The sequence below is a fragment of the Prionailurus bengalensis genome, chromosome B2, assembly GCF_016509475.1.
Source record: "Prionailurus bengalensis isolate Pbe53 chromosome B2, Fcat_Pben_1.1_paternal_pri, whole genome shotgun sequence".
Classification (NCBI taxonomy): Eukaryota; Metazoa; Chordata; class Mammalia; order Carnivora; family Felidae; genus Prionailurus; species Prionailurus bengalensis.
In genome coordinates, this window is record NC_057349.1 from 15,315,926 (window position 1) to 15,333,754 (window position 17,829).

General features: G+C 48.2%; 2 protein-coding genes across 12 annotated transcripts in view; both read right to left on the minus strand.

Annotated features, from left to right (window-relative positions):
* Nucleotides 1–240: 240 nt before the first annotated feature.
* NOL7 (nucleolar protein 7) lies at nt 241–4,754 on the minus strand. Of its 2 annotated transcripts, XM_043590807.1 has the most exons (8): nt 4,439–4,752; nt 4,282–4,342; nt 3,577–3,635; nt 1,856–1,887; nt 1,534–1,615; nt 846–967; nt 690–767; nt 241–418 (listed from the first exon to the last, which is right to left on the minus strand). In XM_043590807.1, the coding sequence occupies exons 1-8, from the start codon at nt 4,702–4,704 to the stop codon at nt 342–344; spliced, it is 777 nt and encodes a 258-aa protein (XP_043446742.1). In that variant the 5' UTR covers nt 4,705–4,752; the 3' UTR covers nt 241–341. The 2 variants fall into 2 exon arrangements, with proteins under 2 accessions (XP_043446742.1, XP_043446741.1); XM_043590806.1 differs by having other exon boundaries at nt 690–967; nt 4,439–4,754.
* SIRT5 (sirtuin 5) overlaps nt 4,271–17,829 on the minus strand; it is a 45,415-nt gene continuing 31,856 nt past the window's right edge. For 9 of the 10 annotated variants that reach the window (XM_043590796.1, XM_043590798.1, XM_043590804.1 and 6 more), the window contains one exon: nt 8,371–8,850. In XM_043590796.1, coding sequence (XP_043446731.1) covers nt 8,775–8,850 — 76 coding nt within the window. In that variant the 3' untranslated portion in view covers nt 8,371–8,774. Of the gene's footprint in view, nt 4,282–8,370; nt 8,851–17,829 lie in introns of those variants that run through there. The other variant, XR_006298871.1, reaches the window with a different exon arrangement.

A 17,829-nucleotide genomic window follows, 5' to 3' on the forward strand; every position in this document is an offset into this window, starting at 1 on the left:
CAGCTGGAAACACCCCAGGGCCCACTTCTCTCGCCCTGCTGTGCACCCAACACCGCAGGCGGAAGACGAGCTTTCAATTAAATGCGCAAACACTCATAAAAAGGGGAAACCATTCTTTTGAACCGGTTTGTCTTCCAACGTCGTTCTCAGAAACTACGAGGCGGGACTGTCCTGAAGGATGAGAGGTGATGGGGTACTTCCCCCAACAGACCTACGAGTTTTGCCGTAACCCTTCAAAACTCTTTGTAAATCATTTATTAGATCTTTTTAAGAGCGTTTTCTAAACCAAATAACTGAGTCCTATACATACAAGTTCTCATCCTTCATTTACTTCATTTGATTTACTTCTTAGACGTTTTCCTCTTTCTGACCATCCACCGTCTTTTAAACCTCTTGGCATTTTGTTTTTTCTGAGTTCCTAGAATAGAAAATTTTATACAGTAAGAATATTGGATACGAAATTCGCAAGAAACAATTCCAAAGCTTTCAAGATTCTATGAATATAAACACTAATCAAATTGTACAGTAGATACATCACGCTGATCTGTTTTGGAAGCAACTTCAAGATATTAATACAGAAGCCATTGTAAGGAAAAAATGGATATCTCACGATTATTTAAGTATTGACTACCTCCTTAAAAGAAAGTGTGCAATATGTAAAAGGCTGAGGGAGCAGAGCTGGATCTTACCCCAAGCATTATTCAGAAACTGGGCTGCAGCCTTTTTCACTGGTAACCTCTTATTTTCAAGAGACAGGAACTTGTTTACTAGAAAAGAGAATTCTCTATCACTTCTTTGTTTAATTTGCAGTAAAAAGTGAGAGAGACAGTCTGTAAAGAAATTACCAGTAGTTCTGTTGGTTCCTGGACCATATAACGAATTCTGTATAAAGGCTTTTGCTGCTTGCTGTCTTGAATCTCTCAGATCTTGATCTTTTAGCCTTAGAGCCAAGTAGCTTTTATTCTGGCTGGTGACAAACACAAAAGGTCAAAATGAGCGAATCTGATAACATGCTGAGTTTGAAAATAAAAAGTGTCTTGTTAGCTACTTAAAAAAGTGAAAAGGGGCGCCTGGGTGGCTCAGTTGGTTAAGCGTCTGGCTTTGGCTCGGGTCATGATCTCACAGCTCGTGAGTTCGAGCCCCACGTAGGGCTCTGTGCTGACGGCTCAGAGCCCGGAGCCTGCTTCTGTGTCTCCCTCTCTCTCTTCCCCTAACCCACTCACATTCTGTCTCTGTCTCTCTCAAAAATAAACAAACATTAAAAAAAGAAAAAATTAAAAAAAACCCAAAATCCTAATTTTCTGTAAGTGCAGATGGTGAATAAAATGACATCACTGGGCTGTTTTACTACATACAAATAGACTAACGTTTCCATTTTAGGAGGCAGAGGTCTTATTTTTATGCAAATATCAGAACTGGTTTTCCCATAGAGGAGGTATCTGAAACTACTATAATGAAACTATTTCCCCCCACAAGCCAATACTCTCTCCGGTCAGCTTCACATTCTCTGAAAAGAAGAAAGACCCTCCTTACCCGACAGACTGTACTTTTTGTACTTTAGCTTTCTTGGAATCACTTCCTTTGTCACAGTCTTCATTTTCCTTCTGCAAATTCGCTAAAAAATTGAGTTTATATATGTAAAACAAAGCAGGAACATTTACTGGACTGTACTTTAAACATCCACTAGTACCAATCTGGGTGCAATCTTTATTTGTAAGAAATAGAGACAACGGGCCAAGCTACGCTTGGCCGGGCCTATTCCCACACTCTCTCGGGGCCAAACATTTGGCTGCAAATATCTGCAAATGTACCCGACACTTACAAGAGAAGTTATTTAAATGAGAATAGTTCATACCTTCTTTCAACTTTCCTGATGATTTCTTGATGCTAAGGAAGAACAATAAAAACACTGATTGGTAAGGCAAATAGCAAAGATGACCCCACTGATTAACACAATTTCATCTGCTTTTACAAAGATCTCCCCTTTTCATTACCACCACCCTCGGTTTTTACTCAGGATCGTTAATCGGTTTTGGAAGCAAAAGTCCCTCCCCAGGGCACTGCTACCAATTCCCAAACTAGTAATACGCTCGGAAGGAGTATCTTCACAGAAGTGAAGATCTCAAAGCCTATGAGCAAACTTCAGCAGAAGCAGATCGCTGTGGTTAACAGTAAAGTGAAAGACTTCAGGAAAAACGAGTTCTGTAATCAGTATTCAAAATACAAAGTGAAAAGGTGGTAAGACCGCCTCGATTTACTTGGAGGGATCACAAAGGGTTAATCCAGCAGTTCAGACACAAAGACAAGGATGGAGACCAGGACTAGCCTGGAAGAGCAGCGGTCTAATGAGACCAATGTGAACTGACAAAACACAACAGGAGACTCCCATGTGGAAACACCAGCACAGGAGAAAAGCTACACTAAGGAGGCAGCGATGACACCTGAGCTTGGTTTTTAAGGAGGAAAGGGGAACGTGCCCCAGGTAACAATTGTTAGTATGCTTACTGGTAGTGTTTACAGAACTTGAATAGCTCTTTGGAACAGCCTTTTACTGAAAATTTTGAGAACCGCTGGCCTAGGCAAGAAATACAGGACTAGGGGTGTCTGGGTGGCTGTCCACTAAGTGAGCGGCTCAGGTCATGATCCCAGGGTCGTGGGATTGAGTCCCAGCTCAGGCTCCTGAGATTCTCTCTCTCCCTCTCCCTCTCCCTCTCCCTGCCCCTCCCCTCCCCTGTCTGCACGCTCTCTTAATAAATATTAAAAAAAGAAAAAACTACAGGACTAAACTTCTGAACTTAATAAAGCAGTCAGGAGAGGCCAGGAGAATATTAAAAAATTGCCGAATATCTGGCAGTCTAAATTTATTAAGGTTTGATTTCAAGGGCTAGAGGAGGACGAGAACTACTGCACTGGCCTTTAAACATTCGGCACAGGGCAAGCTGCTAAATGAGAGGAGTGAAACAGAAGCCGGGTAGCAGCCAAGGCAAGCTGTCGAGGGACAAGAGGAGCCTCAGAGCCTGCGATGTGCCTGCTACTCCACTAGCTGATAACAGTTCAAGACATCATTTTACTCACCACCGTCTCCCCTGCCCTTAGTACAATGACAGGAGCACAACCGTCCCCTGACTGAACACACTGGAATCAGTAACTCGGAGGCTAGAGTTTGCTGTGGGAATGAACACAAAGTGGTGGGGCACCTGGGTGGTTCATCCGACTTCGGCTCAGGTCACGATCTCGCGGTCCGTGGGTTCGAGCCCCGCGTCGGGCTCTGTGCTGACCGCTCGGAGCCTGGAGCCTGCTTCGGATTCTGCGCCTCCCTCTCTCTATGCCTCTCTCTGTGCCCCTCCCCCGCTTGCTCTCTCAAAAATAAACGTCAAAAATTTTTTTAACAAGTGGCAGAAGACTGAAAAGTGGAGTTAATTCCCTCCACCTTTCCCAGCAAATCCAACCACCTACTGTGTAGCTTTCTGTCTTATTCTCTTTATTATTATGTGGATTCAAACAAACGTGTGTACCCGCATACCATCCAAAGACAGGTGTCTAAGCAAGGCGTATACAACAAGATCTATTACTTACTTAGTCTGTCCGGCTGTAGTTAACTTCTCTAGAATGTTATCCGGAAGGAGTTTCCTTTTCTTAGATTAAAACATTTAAAAATTAATCAGAGGTGAGACACATGACACACCCTGGGCTGCTTCTCAAGTTTCTGGCTCTAAGGACACAGCTTTACACCTAGAGCAAGAAATGAATCAGGCTGAACCCTCCCTGCCCCTGCGATCTCTACGCTGTGGAAGGAGTGGGCCCAGGAAGCTCAGAACCTCTGACACATTCTTGGGAAGACTGAGCCGAGACTGGGAAGGCTGGCCCCTGTATTCCAGACCCCAGAGGTCACTGTTCTGCGATGAGCCCAGTCAAGTCATGTCCCTCTGGGCGGGCTCTCTGTGGTCAATCTGCCAAACGTCAGACAGCAAAGCAAAGATACTCCAGGCACAGCCTTCAGTTTGCAAAGTACCTCAGCAACCCAATTTCGGGTAAAGAAACCACCTTTACGAGACTAAACGACCAGGCTCGTCACGGTGAGCTGATACAAGGGGGAGAACCCCATGATCCCAAACTCCCGCCTCTTCCCACTCCCGTTTTCAATCGGTGGACAGCAAAGAGCACGAGCGCCTTGGCTTTCGCCGCTGTCCCCAGAAATATTAGCGACTCTCCCTGCCAAACATGGGAATTCTGCCCCGGCCGGGGTGCCTTTGAAACGGAGACGCCTCCCCAGCCTCTAACCTTTTGTTCGATGAACAGCTCCTCGCGTCGCTTCCTCTTCTCCTTCAGGAGCGTTTTGTCCCTGAGAGAAAGAGTGACAAGTCAGTGCGGGGCGACACGCGCGGGCCGGGGGGGGGGGGGGGGGGCGGCTTCTCCCGGCTGGCTGCGGGCTCCGAACCTGCGCACCGACTCCCGAACCCGCCGCTCCTCCTCTCGTGCTTCCGCCTGGGCGCTGGCGAAAGTCAGCTCCTCCGGGGCCTCGTCGTCAAACTCGTCGTCCCCTTCCTCGTCGTCTTCCTCCAGCGGCTCCGCGGCCGCGCCGCTGCTGGGCTGCCCGAGCAACAGGCCGTGCTCCGCCTCCTCCTCCTCCTCGGAGGCGGGCTGGCCCTCGTCCACCATCGCCGACGGCGGGACGCGGGACGCGCGAGGCCGCAGCTGCACCATGGCCCACACAGCGCCCGGCCGTCCGGCCTCTGACCCGGAAGCAACGCGCAAGCGCCGCGTGACGCAAAGAAAGAGCGACGCGAGTTAGGCCGCCCCCTGCAGGTGCAGAAGCGAAGACGGCCGCGCGCCAGCAGAGGCGCAGGCGCAGAACCAGGAAGGGCGTGGCCTAAAGAGAGCCGGCCGTGTTTGTTTCCTCTCTGTATGTAGGATGTTTTCCTCGCCTGGGATCCCACCTGGATTCCTCTCCGCCCCGCAGCAGTGGCTCGCGCTCCGGCTGCGAGAGCGGGCAGGGATGGGGCTCGTTTCCAGGAGAGGAAGAGCCATCGTGAGACGTCCTCCGCTGGGAGGCTGGCAGAAGGATTGGTTGCCGCCCCCCCCTCCGGTCCAGTGGCCAGCTATGCCAGCCAGTGCCCAGAAACCTGTGACCGCAAGCCCCGGCGGCCCTACCTACCACGGGGGTCCGCTTGGTCCTGTTAATCTGAAAAAATAAAACTGCCGGTTGTTTTACCAGCGAAAAATGGGTTTATTCAGGAATCGTAGAGAGTTGAAACCCCGGGGCAAACAGGCTGCAGGCAAAATCACAGCAAGCACCCCCAAAGCGTGGATCGCTCTTTTTATAAAGGAAAGGGAACCTTTGGGTGGGGCTGTTACAAACTAAAAGGCCATTGGAGTAAACTGGGAGTTCAAACTATAGTGGCTTCTCATTGGGCGAGTTGTCACGCTGTCATTGGCTGGGCTGTTGCTGGGGGAAGAGGAAAGCCTCTCTCCCTCCTGTGGGCGTTAATAAAGCTGTCTACACCTGCTAGGTAAACTGTTGGATTTGCAAGTAAGGGCAAGTGGTAGAGCGTGAGACCGCCCTTGCCCAACTTCCCAGCTCCATTTTAGTGAGGTTTCTCTTTACTAATTTTCACAGTCTAATTAATCAGTATTTGTAGAGTCAGCTCCCTTCACTCCCTGCACCCCAAAGAAGTGGCATTTCGAAGGGAAGAATTGTAGCAATAGGACCTCGATGCCTTCCAGTCCTCCTGTCGCCGACAGGAACAAGTTGACAGATGCAGGTTTCAATCAATCCTCAGCACCGAACATGTGCTTGGCAACCTCAGCCACCAGGCTCCCCTGACCACCTGCCCCCTGGACCGTCCACGCCTCTGTTCATCGTTGTTCGTCAACACCACTTCCGACAGCTGATCATCGGACACCCCTATTTTAGGATGTAAGCGATGTGAGAATAGGGTCCTCGTCGGGTTCCCTGCTTTAACCCCAGGAGCCTTGAACAGTGGCGGGTGGTCGCAAATCCTGAATCTGGTAGAAGAATGACTTCACCGTTACTTACTGAATGCAACCCGAACGTTGTTTATATTCTCTGCCTCCGGGTATATTCTGTCTCTTGGCACACAGGGCCCTTCCTGATCTCTGTGCTTATCTTCTCCCACCCATTGCACAGCACTAAGTGATTGGTCACTCTCTGAACAAACCAAGCTGTTTCACACTTGCTATGCATTTGTACAGGCTGTTTCCTTTTCTGATACTCCTCCACTTGGAACTATTTAGACTTCAAACATTGCCACCAAGGCTGACTTCCTCTTAGATTTTTGTTTTAACGTTTATTTATTTTTGAGGCAGAGAGAGACAGAGCATCAACGGGGGAGGGTCAGAGAGAGAGGGAGACACAGAATCCAAAACAGGCTCCAGGCTCTGAGCTGTCAGCACAGAGCCCCACGCGGGGCTCGAACCCACGAACCACGAGATCATGACCTGAGCCGAAGTCGGATGCTTAACCGACTGAGCCACCCAGGCACCCCAAGGCTGACTTCCTCTTAAAGTGCCTTAATATCTACCCTATCCCGTCTCCACCCATCTCTAATTGCATTCTTCCCTGAATCTTGGGCATATTACTTCACTGTAGTTGCCACACTGTAAAATAGTTTACGTAACAGTTGTCCCAACCATTCTGTGAACTCCTGGAGGGTAAGGTCCATATCTTGCCGATCATCTTATTTCCAGTGTCTGTCATATGGGAGCCATTCAGTAAACATTAAATTGAATTAAATAATGCTACCTCACCTACAGTTTGTATCTTCAACTCTTTTTTTTCATCTTCTCTAACAAAACCAAAACGTGAACAAAAATGAAAAAACACGAATCAAACTAAAAACTAAAAATAAAAAAAGCCACTGGTGCCAAAGGCCCAGGATGAGAAGAGTTGCAGAGAACAGTTCCGAAATACGTGGGCTTTGGTCAGATAGAAATTACAGGTTAAAAATATAATCAGACTCGCGGGGCACGCCTGAGTGGCTCAGTCAGTTAAGTGTCTGACTTTGGCTCAGGTCACGAGCTCATGGTTCATGGGTTCGAGCCCTGCATCAGGTTCTGCACTGGTGGCGTGGAGCCTGGTTGGGATTCTCTCTCTCTCTCTCTCTCTCTCTCTGTCCCTCCCCCACTTGCACATGTGCGCACTCTCTCTCTCTTGCAAATAAACCTGAAAAAATCTATATAATCAGACTCACTGAGACAGTATGCTGACTTCTGACATCGCTAACCCTAGGAAAATATATGCATTTAACTTTGAGAAGCCCAACAACAAAACTATTAAAAGTGAATGATGAAAAGTGGGAATCGAGCCCTCCAGATGCTTGGCCGGTCTTTCAGACTCCTTGTAGGTTATGAACACCCCTCTTGCCCAAGCAAAGAACCTCTGGGATTTATGAAAAGCTATGACTTGCAAATGCAGTACAAAGTTTTATGTGACCGTGTCTTGTCTATTTCTACGAAAGCCAACAGTTAACATTAGGTGCAGTTTTGTAAGGGGCTGAGGCAACGTGGCCCAAGTGTGTGATCACCCAGGGAACCCACCTCATCTAAGGGACCCAGGTAGGGCTGACCTCCCTCCACTGTTTCCTAAAGACCACTCTTCCCGGTCAGGCCAGACAGCAGGCATTCCGGGACCCTGGGTGTGGTGTTAGATGGTGAGGCTTGAGCAGGAGCTGTATTTTTGCTACTTTACTCCAAGGTAGAATGGGCATAATTTTTTTTAAGTCCACAGGAAAAAAAAAAAAAAGCTTCAGAATTCAGTATCTGGGAAAGCTTGGTGGGCTTTTCCACCTTACACAGACCATTTGCTTCTGTGTTTGTGTTATTGAGAAACAGCGATCACGTCCCCCCTTCCTCCTTGGCTGCTAAGAAGGCCAGCGCTCAACTTTAGGCAGCTGTGTTTGCCCTTGGAGTCCATATATTTGCATCGTTTATTTTTTTTTAATCCGGATTTTCTATCTTTTTAGAAAAAATTTTTAACATTTTTTATCTTATTTGTTTTTGAGAGACAGAGGAAAAGCATGAGCAGGGAAGGGGTAGAGAGAGAGGAAGACACAGAATCCGAAGCAGGCTCCAGGCTCTGAGCTGTCAGCACAGAGCCCGACGCGGGGTTCGAACTCATGGATTGCGAGATCATGACCTGAGCCGAAGTCAGACGCTCAACCGACTAAGCCACCCAAGCGCCCCCTGATTTTCTGTCTTGTGCTACTTTTCTCTTCCTTCCTTGCATGACTTCTTGTTGTAGGGTTATCCCACGCACTGTGAGGTAAGACAGACAAACGAGGAAAACACCGAAAAGGAAAATCCCCCAACAAAGACATCTCTTGGGGTAGCATCCTTATACAATAAATCACCTACCGTAGAGAGTGAGTTTATTTTCCACCAAAACTTGACAAAAGTTAGAAATACCAAGGTTTGACCCCTCTACTCCTATCTTTGCCCAGATAGCAACAATAAAATCAGCACGACTGCTTCTTTCAAAGAAAATCTAATCACAAAAATATCCCCTTCCAATAACCAACCAAACACATCAGAGATATCTTGTATTTAAGTTCACACAAAATAACACTGCATCAACTCCACTGTTGCGATTGCTCCTTCTAAACTGCCATCACTTATCATCAGGTGGGATTCCAGCCAGGCAATCGGAGGTTATTTCTAGATGTTCTAACATTTAGCTCACCATCCCCATGATTGTTTCGCCTCTGTTTGTGGCCCGGTACTTAGATGTGCCACGATTTCTTCTTTCCCCGGGACAATTAAGACACGTTTTCAGTTTCACGAGGAGCAAGGGCTTCAGGAAGAGTGGTACCGCAAGGCCCCCGGAAGTGAAACCTGAAACAGGACAAATACAGCAGAGTTAGGAGCAAAATGAACATACGACTTCAGCTGCTCACACACTGCGCGGTTGTATCCAAAGTGAAATCCCACATCTCCCAAATACGGTATTGTGAACTTTGTCCCCACTCTCGGCAAACTGGCTTCTGACAATTCTGGATGTAGACATTTCATTACAGGTCGGCCACAGAAATCAAGGGGATTTAGTTAGGAAAGGAACAGCCTAGAATTCAGGCGCCATAAACACGCATTTTATTTTAAGGGGTAGGGGAGACATAATTGTCAAGTGCATTTTATGACCGTATTGCCAACCTCATAACTGAAACTTGAGTTTTACAAAATCTATATACTACATTAAAAGAGCATTTTCGTGCACTAAAGACAAGAGAGGGGCGCCTGGGAGGCTCAGTTGGTTAAGCTTCCAACTTCGGCTCAGGTCATGACCTCACGGTTTGTGAGTTCGAGCCCCGCGTCGGGCTCTGTGCTGACAGCTCGGAACCTGGAGCCTGCTTCGGATTCTGTGTCTCCCTCTCTCTCTGCCCCTCCCCTGCTCACGCTCTGTCTCAAACAAACATTAAAAAAAGAAAAAGACTAAAGAAAAATAACCTCATGGACCACACAGACCATGAACATTTTCGCTGAACAGGCCCCTCAAGCGATCCACTGGACTTCACGACTAACTGACGTATATACAGTCAGAAAGGAGAAAGAAACAAACATAAAGAGCAAACAGCAGGGACAAAGAAGAAAAATTAATGATTTCGGCTTCCTTTGAGGAAAAACACAAAAAATAAGCCCAACTCTGAATGCAGGATTAGGAGAATCCTGTGAAAGTAGGATTTTCTCGTATGTTAATAAACAAGCCAACTGAGCACAATGAAAAATGGAAAAAGCACATGTTCAATGTAATTCACCATTCATGCTGTATTTTTTTTTAAACTGTTTAAAATGTTTACTTATTTATTTAGAGAGAGAGAGACAGAGAGACAGTCAGGAGAGGGGCAGAGAGAGAGAGAGAGAGAAAATTCCGAGCAGGCTCCGTGCTGCCAGTGCAGAGCCCAACGCGGGGCTCGATCTCCCGAATTGTGAGATTACGGCGTGAGCTGAAACCAAGAGTTGGATGCTTAGTTGACTGAGCCACCCACGCGCCCCATATCGTTTATTGTTGACACAACACAAATCGCGGACGCCTTAGACCTCAAACAGTCTTGTCTCTGGACAGAGTGCCGCTAACTGATGTCCCCACCCAGTGACACCTCTACTCCTTCTGGCCACCTACAGTATGTTGAACACTGGCTGCCAGAAAGCTCCTCACCTGCACGGTTGAAGCCCCTTGAGGACCTTCCAAAAATGCCAGCCAGGCACGGAGAACGTATAGGGAATCCCCACAGCCTCAACTTGCACACGTTTTCCTTCCTGAGAAGGTGGCCTTTCACCTGCCCCTGGCCCCGTTCAGCTTTCTCCCACTTTCCAAGAGCAAGCCGAGCCCCTCACCCGCCTGGAGCCTTCCCACGATGCCTTATCACAGAACGTGCAAACTTTCGAGGGGCCAGATAAAGGGGCGTTTGAAATGTTGGTGTGCATCTCAGAAAACAAACGGTTTCCGGAGACGGGGTGACGACACATCCTTAGGCAAGTAGGGGCCACTCCGTTCCTGTCTTCGATAAAACCGGATAGAGCATCTGGCCCGATAGGGCCGTCGACGAGATCACTAAATGCGATTCAGTAAAAATGTGCCCTCCCAGCCCTCAGACTAGAGAGAACAAGAGACGCAGAGAAAGCCAAGTGCAAAGAGAAAACGGTATTTTTTCCCAGGAGGGGCTGCAAAGGATCCTGACAACCCCCCTTCTCTGCGTGACTGCTGCTTTTTGTTGTTGTTGTTGTTGTTGTTGTTACTCAGGGAGGAACTTTGTTCTCTAAAATCATAAACTGCCCGAAACTGCTGTTGGAAATGACAGCGGTAAAGGGTAAGTATGCTCAGGAGCGCCTGGGTGGCGCAGTTGGTTAAGCGTCCGACTTCAGCCAGGTCACGATCTCGCGGTCCGTGAGTTCGAGCCCCGCGTCCGGCTCTGGGCTGATGGCTCAGAGCCTGGAGCCTGTTTCCGATTCTGTGTCTCCCTCTCTCTCTGCCCCTCCCCCGTTCATGCTCTGTTTCTCTCTCTCCCAAAAATAAAAATAAAAACGTTGAAAGAAAAAAAAAATTAAAAAAAAAAAAAAAAAGGATAAGTATGCTCAGAGGATCTAAGTCACCGTGCCACTGACCAGCAGCCTTGACTTCCAATCCCGGAGCAGACCTTCAGATAAAGGGCATCCGGACACAGCCTTCCACGTCTACCTTCACTTTGCAGGCTCCAGGGAAACAGGACCCTGTGCCCACGCTGCCCGCCAGACTGCACCTGACCCCCTTCCACACAGCCCTGCTTGCCGTTCCGTCTCCCCAAAACAGCTTTGTTTAAATTTCACCTAAGCTCCACCCTCCCTCCAAATCCTGTAGTCACGGCACCTTTTCCTTCGCATGGGGACACGCACCATGTCCCCCTGGAATGCGGTCTCCCTCATTTGCAGAGAACCAGTAAACTTAATCTGACTACAGATTTGTTTCTGGTGACTGCCGGTGGATTGGGCAGGAACAACATAAACTGTCTCCTTCTAACACTTAGCCAGGGACACGGGAACTAATCCAAAAAGTTCGTGACCCATGCATCTATTAAGAGATGCGTTTTGGGGCACCCGGGTGGCTCAGTCAGTTAAGCATCCGACTCCGGCTCAGGTCATGAGCTCACAGTCCGTGAGTTCGAGCCCCGCGTCGGGCTCTGTGCTGACAGCTCGGAGCCTGGAGCCGGCTTCAGATTCTATGTCTCCTTCTCTCTGACCCTGCCCCGCTCCTGCTCTGTGTCTCTCTGTCTCTCAAAAAATAAGTAAAACATTAATAGATGCGTTTCCAATAAAATTTCACTTTTATGGAATTATTAGTCAAAATTTATTATTTATATGTTGTTTTCAACAGCTATACCACAGATTGTTGTAGCGATGATTCAATCTGGAGAAATTTTTCAATAGGGCAGTTTTTAAGTTTTAAGGAAGTGGAAAATAAAAGATTCATATCATATTGTGCTACAGAAATAGAGTAGTTAACAAAAAAGATTTTTAAGCATAAAAATATATTACATTAATATGAATTTCTATAGTGAAGGTAGGACAGAAATAAAAGGTCATCCCTTCTCGGCCTTTTGGCTAAGATCAAGTGTGGAAATAAAAGTTCAAAGAGAAGAAGAAAAAACGTGAAGGCTGTGGAAAAAGGGGCAACCTGAGCATCTCAGTTAGCGAAGCATCTGACCTTGATTATAGCTCAGGTCATGATCTCACGGTTCATGAGATCGAGCCCCACTTCGGGCTCTATGCTGACAGAAGGGAGCCTGCCTGGGATTCTCTCTCTCGCTTTCTCTCTGCCCCCCCCCCCCCCACCCTGCTGCTCATGCTCTCTCTTTCGCTCTCTCTCTCTCTCAAGAAAAAAAAAAAATTTAAAAGAAAGGGCTTGTGTATCTATTTTGTAAATAGATGACGGTGAGTATCAAGCAGTTGTGACGCTGAGACTGAATACATTTAAAATCATGAAGGGGCACCTGGGTGGCTCAGTTGGTTAAGTGACTGACTTTGGCTCAAGTCATGGTCTCGCAGCACGTGGTTCCAGCCCCGTGTTGGGCTCTGATGCTGACAGCTCGGAGCCTGGAGCCTTCTTCGGATTCTGTGTCTCCCTCTCTCTCTCTCTCTGTCCCTCCCCTGCTCTCTCTGTCTCTCTCTCAAAAACACATAAACATTAACAAAAAATAAATAAAACCATGATAATGGCGGATTTGCTTGTAATGCATTTTTATTATAAAATTTCAGTATTTGATTTCTAATACACCTAGAATCACATGGTTTTCAACTCCAGTAAAACCTTGGTTTGCGAGCATAATTCGTTCCGGAAACATGCTTGTAATCCAAAGCACTCGTATATCAAAGCGAATCTCAAGAACCATTGGCTCAGTTGCGATCGTGGGACGTTCGGCTTCACCTACTACTCGTGTTGCAAGACATTGCTCGTGCATCAAGTTAACGTTTATTAGAAATGTTTGCTCGTCTTGCAGAACGCTGGCAGAACAAGTTACTCGCAATCCAGGGTTTTACTGCATTCCGATACAGGATGTTAGATGTCAAGTTTAAAAAAATACAAAAGTGCTTGAAGACTCGTGTTGTAGCAGCCCCGTGCACCACCCCGCCTCCCCCCCAGCAGCGGGGCGACCAGGTCCACTGTGTTTGTTCCGGAATCTGTTCATGCCACTTCTAACGGTTACTGTGATTATCTACTTCAAGTAAAAATTGTGTAATAAATCCCCAAAATATAGTTGTGACGAGAGGGCCATTCCTAGGAAAATTTGTTGTTAGGCTTTGGAAAGGCACGGCGGGTCACTGAAAGTAATTCTGTTAAATTAGCATAGGTGGGAAAGACTAGGGAGGAAGCCTGCTTCACAAATTTCTTTTCTGTTAGTTCTGTAATTTCTTTTCTGTTAGTTTTCCCCTTCTAAAAAGGAAAAAAAAAAAAAGGCAGAAAAATACCTAAACCAGAGGCTGTAATCCGGTGTCTTCTAAGACTCCCTGATGAGAACAGTCACCTGGGCTGCTGGTCAAATAAACAAATAGTCCTCTTGCCATGGAAAGTCTAGACCAGAGCCTTGGGATCGGACTGTTTTTTTGGTGGTCTGTTTTGTTTTACAAAATAAGGGTTAGGGTGACTTAAAAAAAAATTTTTTTTTTTTTTAAATTTTTTTTTTAACGTTTATTTATTTTTGGGACAGAGAGAGACAGAGCACGAACGGGGGAGGGGCAGAGAGAGAGGGAGACACAGAATTGGAAACAGGCTCCAGGCTCTGAGCCATCAGCCCAGAGCCTGACGCGCGGCTCGAACTCCCGGACCGCGAGATCGTGACCTGGCTGAAGTCGGACGCTTAACCGACTGCGCCACCCAGGCGCCCCCAAAAAAATTTTTTTTTGAATGTTTTTATTTATCCTTGAGAGAGAGAGAGAAAGACAGAATGTGAGCAGGGGAGGGGCAGAGAGAGAGAGGGAGACACAGAATCTGAAGCAGGCTCCAGGCTCTGAGCTGTCAGCACCAAGCCCGGCACGGGGCTCGAACTCACGAACCACGAGATCATGACCAGAGCCGAAGTCAGATGCTTAAACAACTGAGCCACCCAGGCGCCCGATTTTTTTTTTTAATGTTTATTTATTTTTGAGAGAGACAGAGGCAGAATGTGAGTGGGTTAGGGGCAGAGAGAGATGAAAACACAGAATCCAAAGCAGACTCCAGGCTCCGAGCTGTCAGCACAGAGCCCGACGCGGGGCTCGAACCCACGAGTTGTGAGATCATGACCTGAGCCGAAGTCGGACGTTCCACCGACTGACCCACCCAGGCGCCCCAAGGGTTAGGGTGATTTTTATCTGCAGGGGCTTGGGGGGGCGGGGGACGCTGGGAGGATTAAGAGCATGATTCATGCAAGAAAGGCGACTGCATGATCAGCAGGCCCCTGCTCAGAGAAATGGCCTCCAGCTCCGTCAAGCAAAGCGAAACCAACCAAATGAATGCACAGTGTTTTGCTCTAAACGAAAATATTTTTAATTCAATAAAATTAAATCTCGTGAGGTATCTTCAAGTATACTTTATTAAGGCATGTATGTGTGCCTTTTAAGTTGTTCTTACTCTCAGTGACTTTTTGAGGAACAGACCAACAAGGAGCCGAACTGCCTGAACCCAGATTAGGGCCCTTCCTACCCACCCTCAGTGCAGCCAGGGGGAGCACCGGACTTCCTACCCACTGTGGCCAACCGTAATTTAAAAGTATGCTCTTTATACTCTTGCTGAGCAAATACATAATTAAAGCAATTTAGAAAACCGGTTTCAAAAAAACCACTTTTTTTAACATTTATTCATTTTTGAAAGTGAGACAGAGCACGAGCAGAGGAGGGGCAGAGAGAGAGGGAGACACAGAATCCATAGCAGGCTGAGCTGTCAGCATAGAGCCCGACATGGGGCTTGATCTCACGGACCGCGAGATCGTGACCTGAGCCGAAGTCGGACGCTCCACCGACTGAGCCACCAGGCGCCCTTATAAAACCATTTTCTAGGGGCGCCTGGGTGGCTCAGTCGGTAAAGCGTCCAACTTCGGCTCAGGTCACGATCTCGCGGTCCGTGAGTTCGAGCCCCGCGTCGGGCTCGGTGCTGACAGCTCAGAGCCTGGAGCCTGCTTCGGATTCTGTGTCTCCCCCTCCCTCTCTGCCCCTCCCATGCTCGTGCTCTGTCTCTGTCTCTCGATATTAAATGTTAAAAAAAAACAAAACATTTTCTAACTAAGAACTCAGACTTCTAAACTCTACTGGCAGTTTGCTTTCTTTCTCCCCTCCCCTCGCCCCCCCAAAACAAGTTCCTTCCTGACCTTCCTGACCACCTCTTCGCCCTCCCTCTCCCTACTCTGGTCACACTGACCTCAGTGCTGGTCCTCACACCTCCCAGGCATGCTTTGTCCTGGGGTGGGTGGGGGGGCTCTGCTCCAGGTGGTCCCGTGTCTGGAAAGCTCTTAGCCAGACAGTCCCCTTAGCTCACTCTCTCATCGCCTCCAAGCCCGCGCAGATGTCTTCTCAGTGCGGCCTGCCTCGACTACCCAGCTGAATCCTGCAACCTGTCTGCTCCATTCCAATTCGACTTTTGCTTTCTGCCACAGCCTCCGGCCCAGCTGCTCACCGGCTACAGTCTTTGCCCGTTTATTCTGCTTTACTGCTTACCGTCTGCCTCCACCACGAGAGGGTCATGTTCACACAAGAGATTTTTTTGCTTGGTGTCCTGACGTATCCTGGCCTGAGCCCCTAGGACCGTGTCTAGGGCATTACAGGTGCTTAGTAAATAAACACCTGTGGACTTCAACTAAATTCCAAAGTTTAGAGAAATTCCAAGATGAACGACATGGTGATCACAGGGCACGGGGGTGGGGGGAGGGGACCAGGTACTTGGAAGGCCCAACACACCAGCCTCTTGACAAGCAAACCTCATTTCTGCCTCAGCAAGTGCACAGACCCTCACGTGCCAAGGACCCCGGCGCTGAGTGAACAGCCAAGAACCCAGAAGCCGAAGCTGAAAGTGGCTCGTGTCTACACTAACCGTAACGGCTTGTCAGAAATCATCCGCGACCACCAGCGGGGATGGGACCAATGACAAAAACAAAACCGGAACTGATGAACACCCTGAGGACATTAATACATTTCAGTGGGAGGCAAATTCTGTGACTTTGTCTCTACGTGAGAATTGGGGCAAAGAATCTAATCGACGCGTGCTCGGCCTAAGACGTCCTGTGAGATCCACGTTCAAAGCGTGGCCCGCGTTCCTGCCCCGCCTATTTAGGCAATAAGGAAAATTAGGCTAAAAGGAGACATTATCCCAGCTTTTGTTTCTCTCATTCACCTACAGTAGTTGTTGGCAAAGCCTTTCTCTGTGAAGAGCCAGAGAAGGCGTATTTTAGGCCAGACGGTCTCTGTTGCAACGACCCAGTTCTGTTGCTGTAAACACAGGGCCACGGCCGAGTGCCAATAAAACTTTATTTACAAACGCAGATGGCGGGTGAATTCGGCCTACGGGAGGCAGTTTGCGGAGCACCAACCCAGAGTCAAATCCAACCAAAATCTATCACGCGTGAGCTGTTAAGAGAAAATCCTGCCCTTGTCGAGCTGTGTGTTCAAACGCTCGATCGCCCCAGCCCTGGTTCCCCGTTTGAAAAGCTGAGAAGGGGTGAGAAGGTCACCTACGTCTCTCCTAAATGCCACCTTTGAGGACTCCTAGATAAAAGCACGACTGTCTTCGCCCGTCAGCTACACCCATCTGGGCAAATTCCCAGACTTGGTGGTACAGCCAGCCTCAGCTGCCAGAGGAAAGAACAAACAGAAGGCGGTTCTTGTGGTAGGTGCTGGTCACTGGGTAGCTTGTCAGACTTGGTCAAGGCTTCCAAGATTTTGGCCGAGACCGAGCAGCGGTGGAACCGGGTCTGTCGTGTTAGGAGGCCCCGCTTATGCAATGATATCACTATACGGCACGATTCTCTTCTCAACCTGCAGGGACAACTGGCAGGTTCAATTTCCTCTCACACGAAGACACACACGAGGCCTGCCAGTCCCTGCCGGTCAGTCCGGGGCATGAAAGGTAGAGGCCAGCCCTTGGCTTGTGCAAACACTCTCCTTTTATTGTCTTCTTTTCTCCCCCACCCCCGCCATCTGCATTTTGTTACTTTCCTACCACGATGGTTTTGTTTTCAGTCTTTATACTTCTTAGAGGTGAGCTGGAGATCATAGGACTGAAAATAAACCACATTAGAAGAAAGGGACTAGGGACGGAGCTCACTTCCTCCTGCAGAAAGTTTATCCCAGGGCACCCGGCTGGCTCAGTGGGGTAAGGTCTTGATTTGGGCTCAGGTCATGATCTCGCAATTCGTGGGATCAAGCCCCGAGTCAGGCTCCTTGCTGATGGCGCAGAGCCTGCTTGGGATTCTCTCTCATTCTCTCTCTGCCCTTCCCCACCCCCACCTCAAAAAAATAAATAAATTTTTTTAAAAAAGAAGGAAACAAAGTTTGTCCTTTCCCATTCTTGGAGAATACTGATGTTCTTTTTTTTTTTTAATGTTGATTTATTTTTGAGAGAGAGAGAGAGAGAGAGAGACAGAATGCGAGCAGGGGAGGGGCAGAGAGCAGGGGAGACAGAGGATCTGAAGCAGGCTCCAGGCTCCAAGCTGTCGGCACAGAGCCCGACGCGGGACTTGAACTGGTGAACCATGAGGTCATGACCTGAGCCGAAGTTGGACACTTAAGCCACCAAGCCACCCTGATGTTCTTTCGAGCAGACGAGAGGCCCGAGCTGCCTGCTCCGACATTTCTTAGAACGCTGCAGGCTAGTACAGC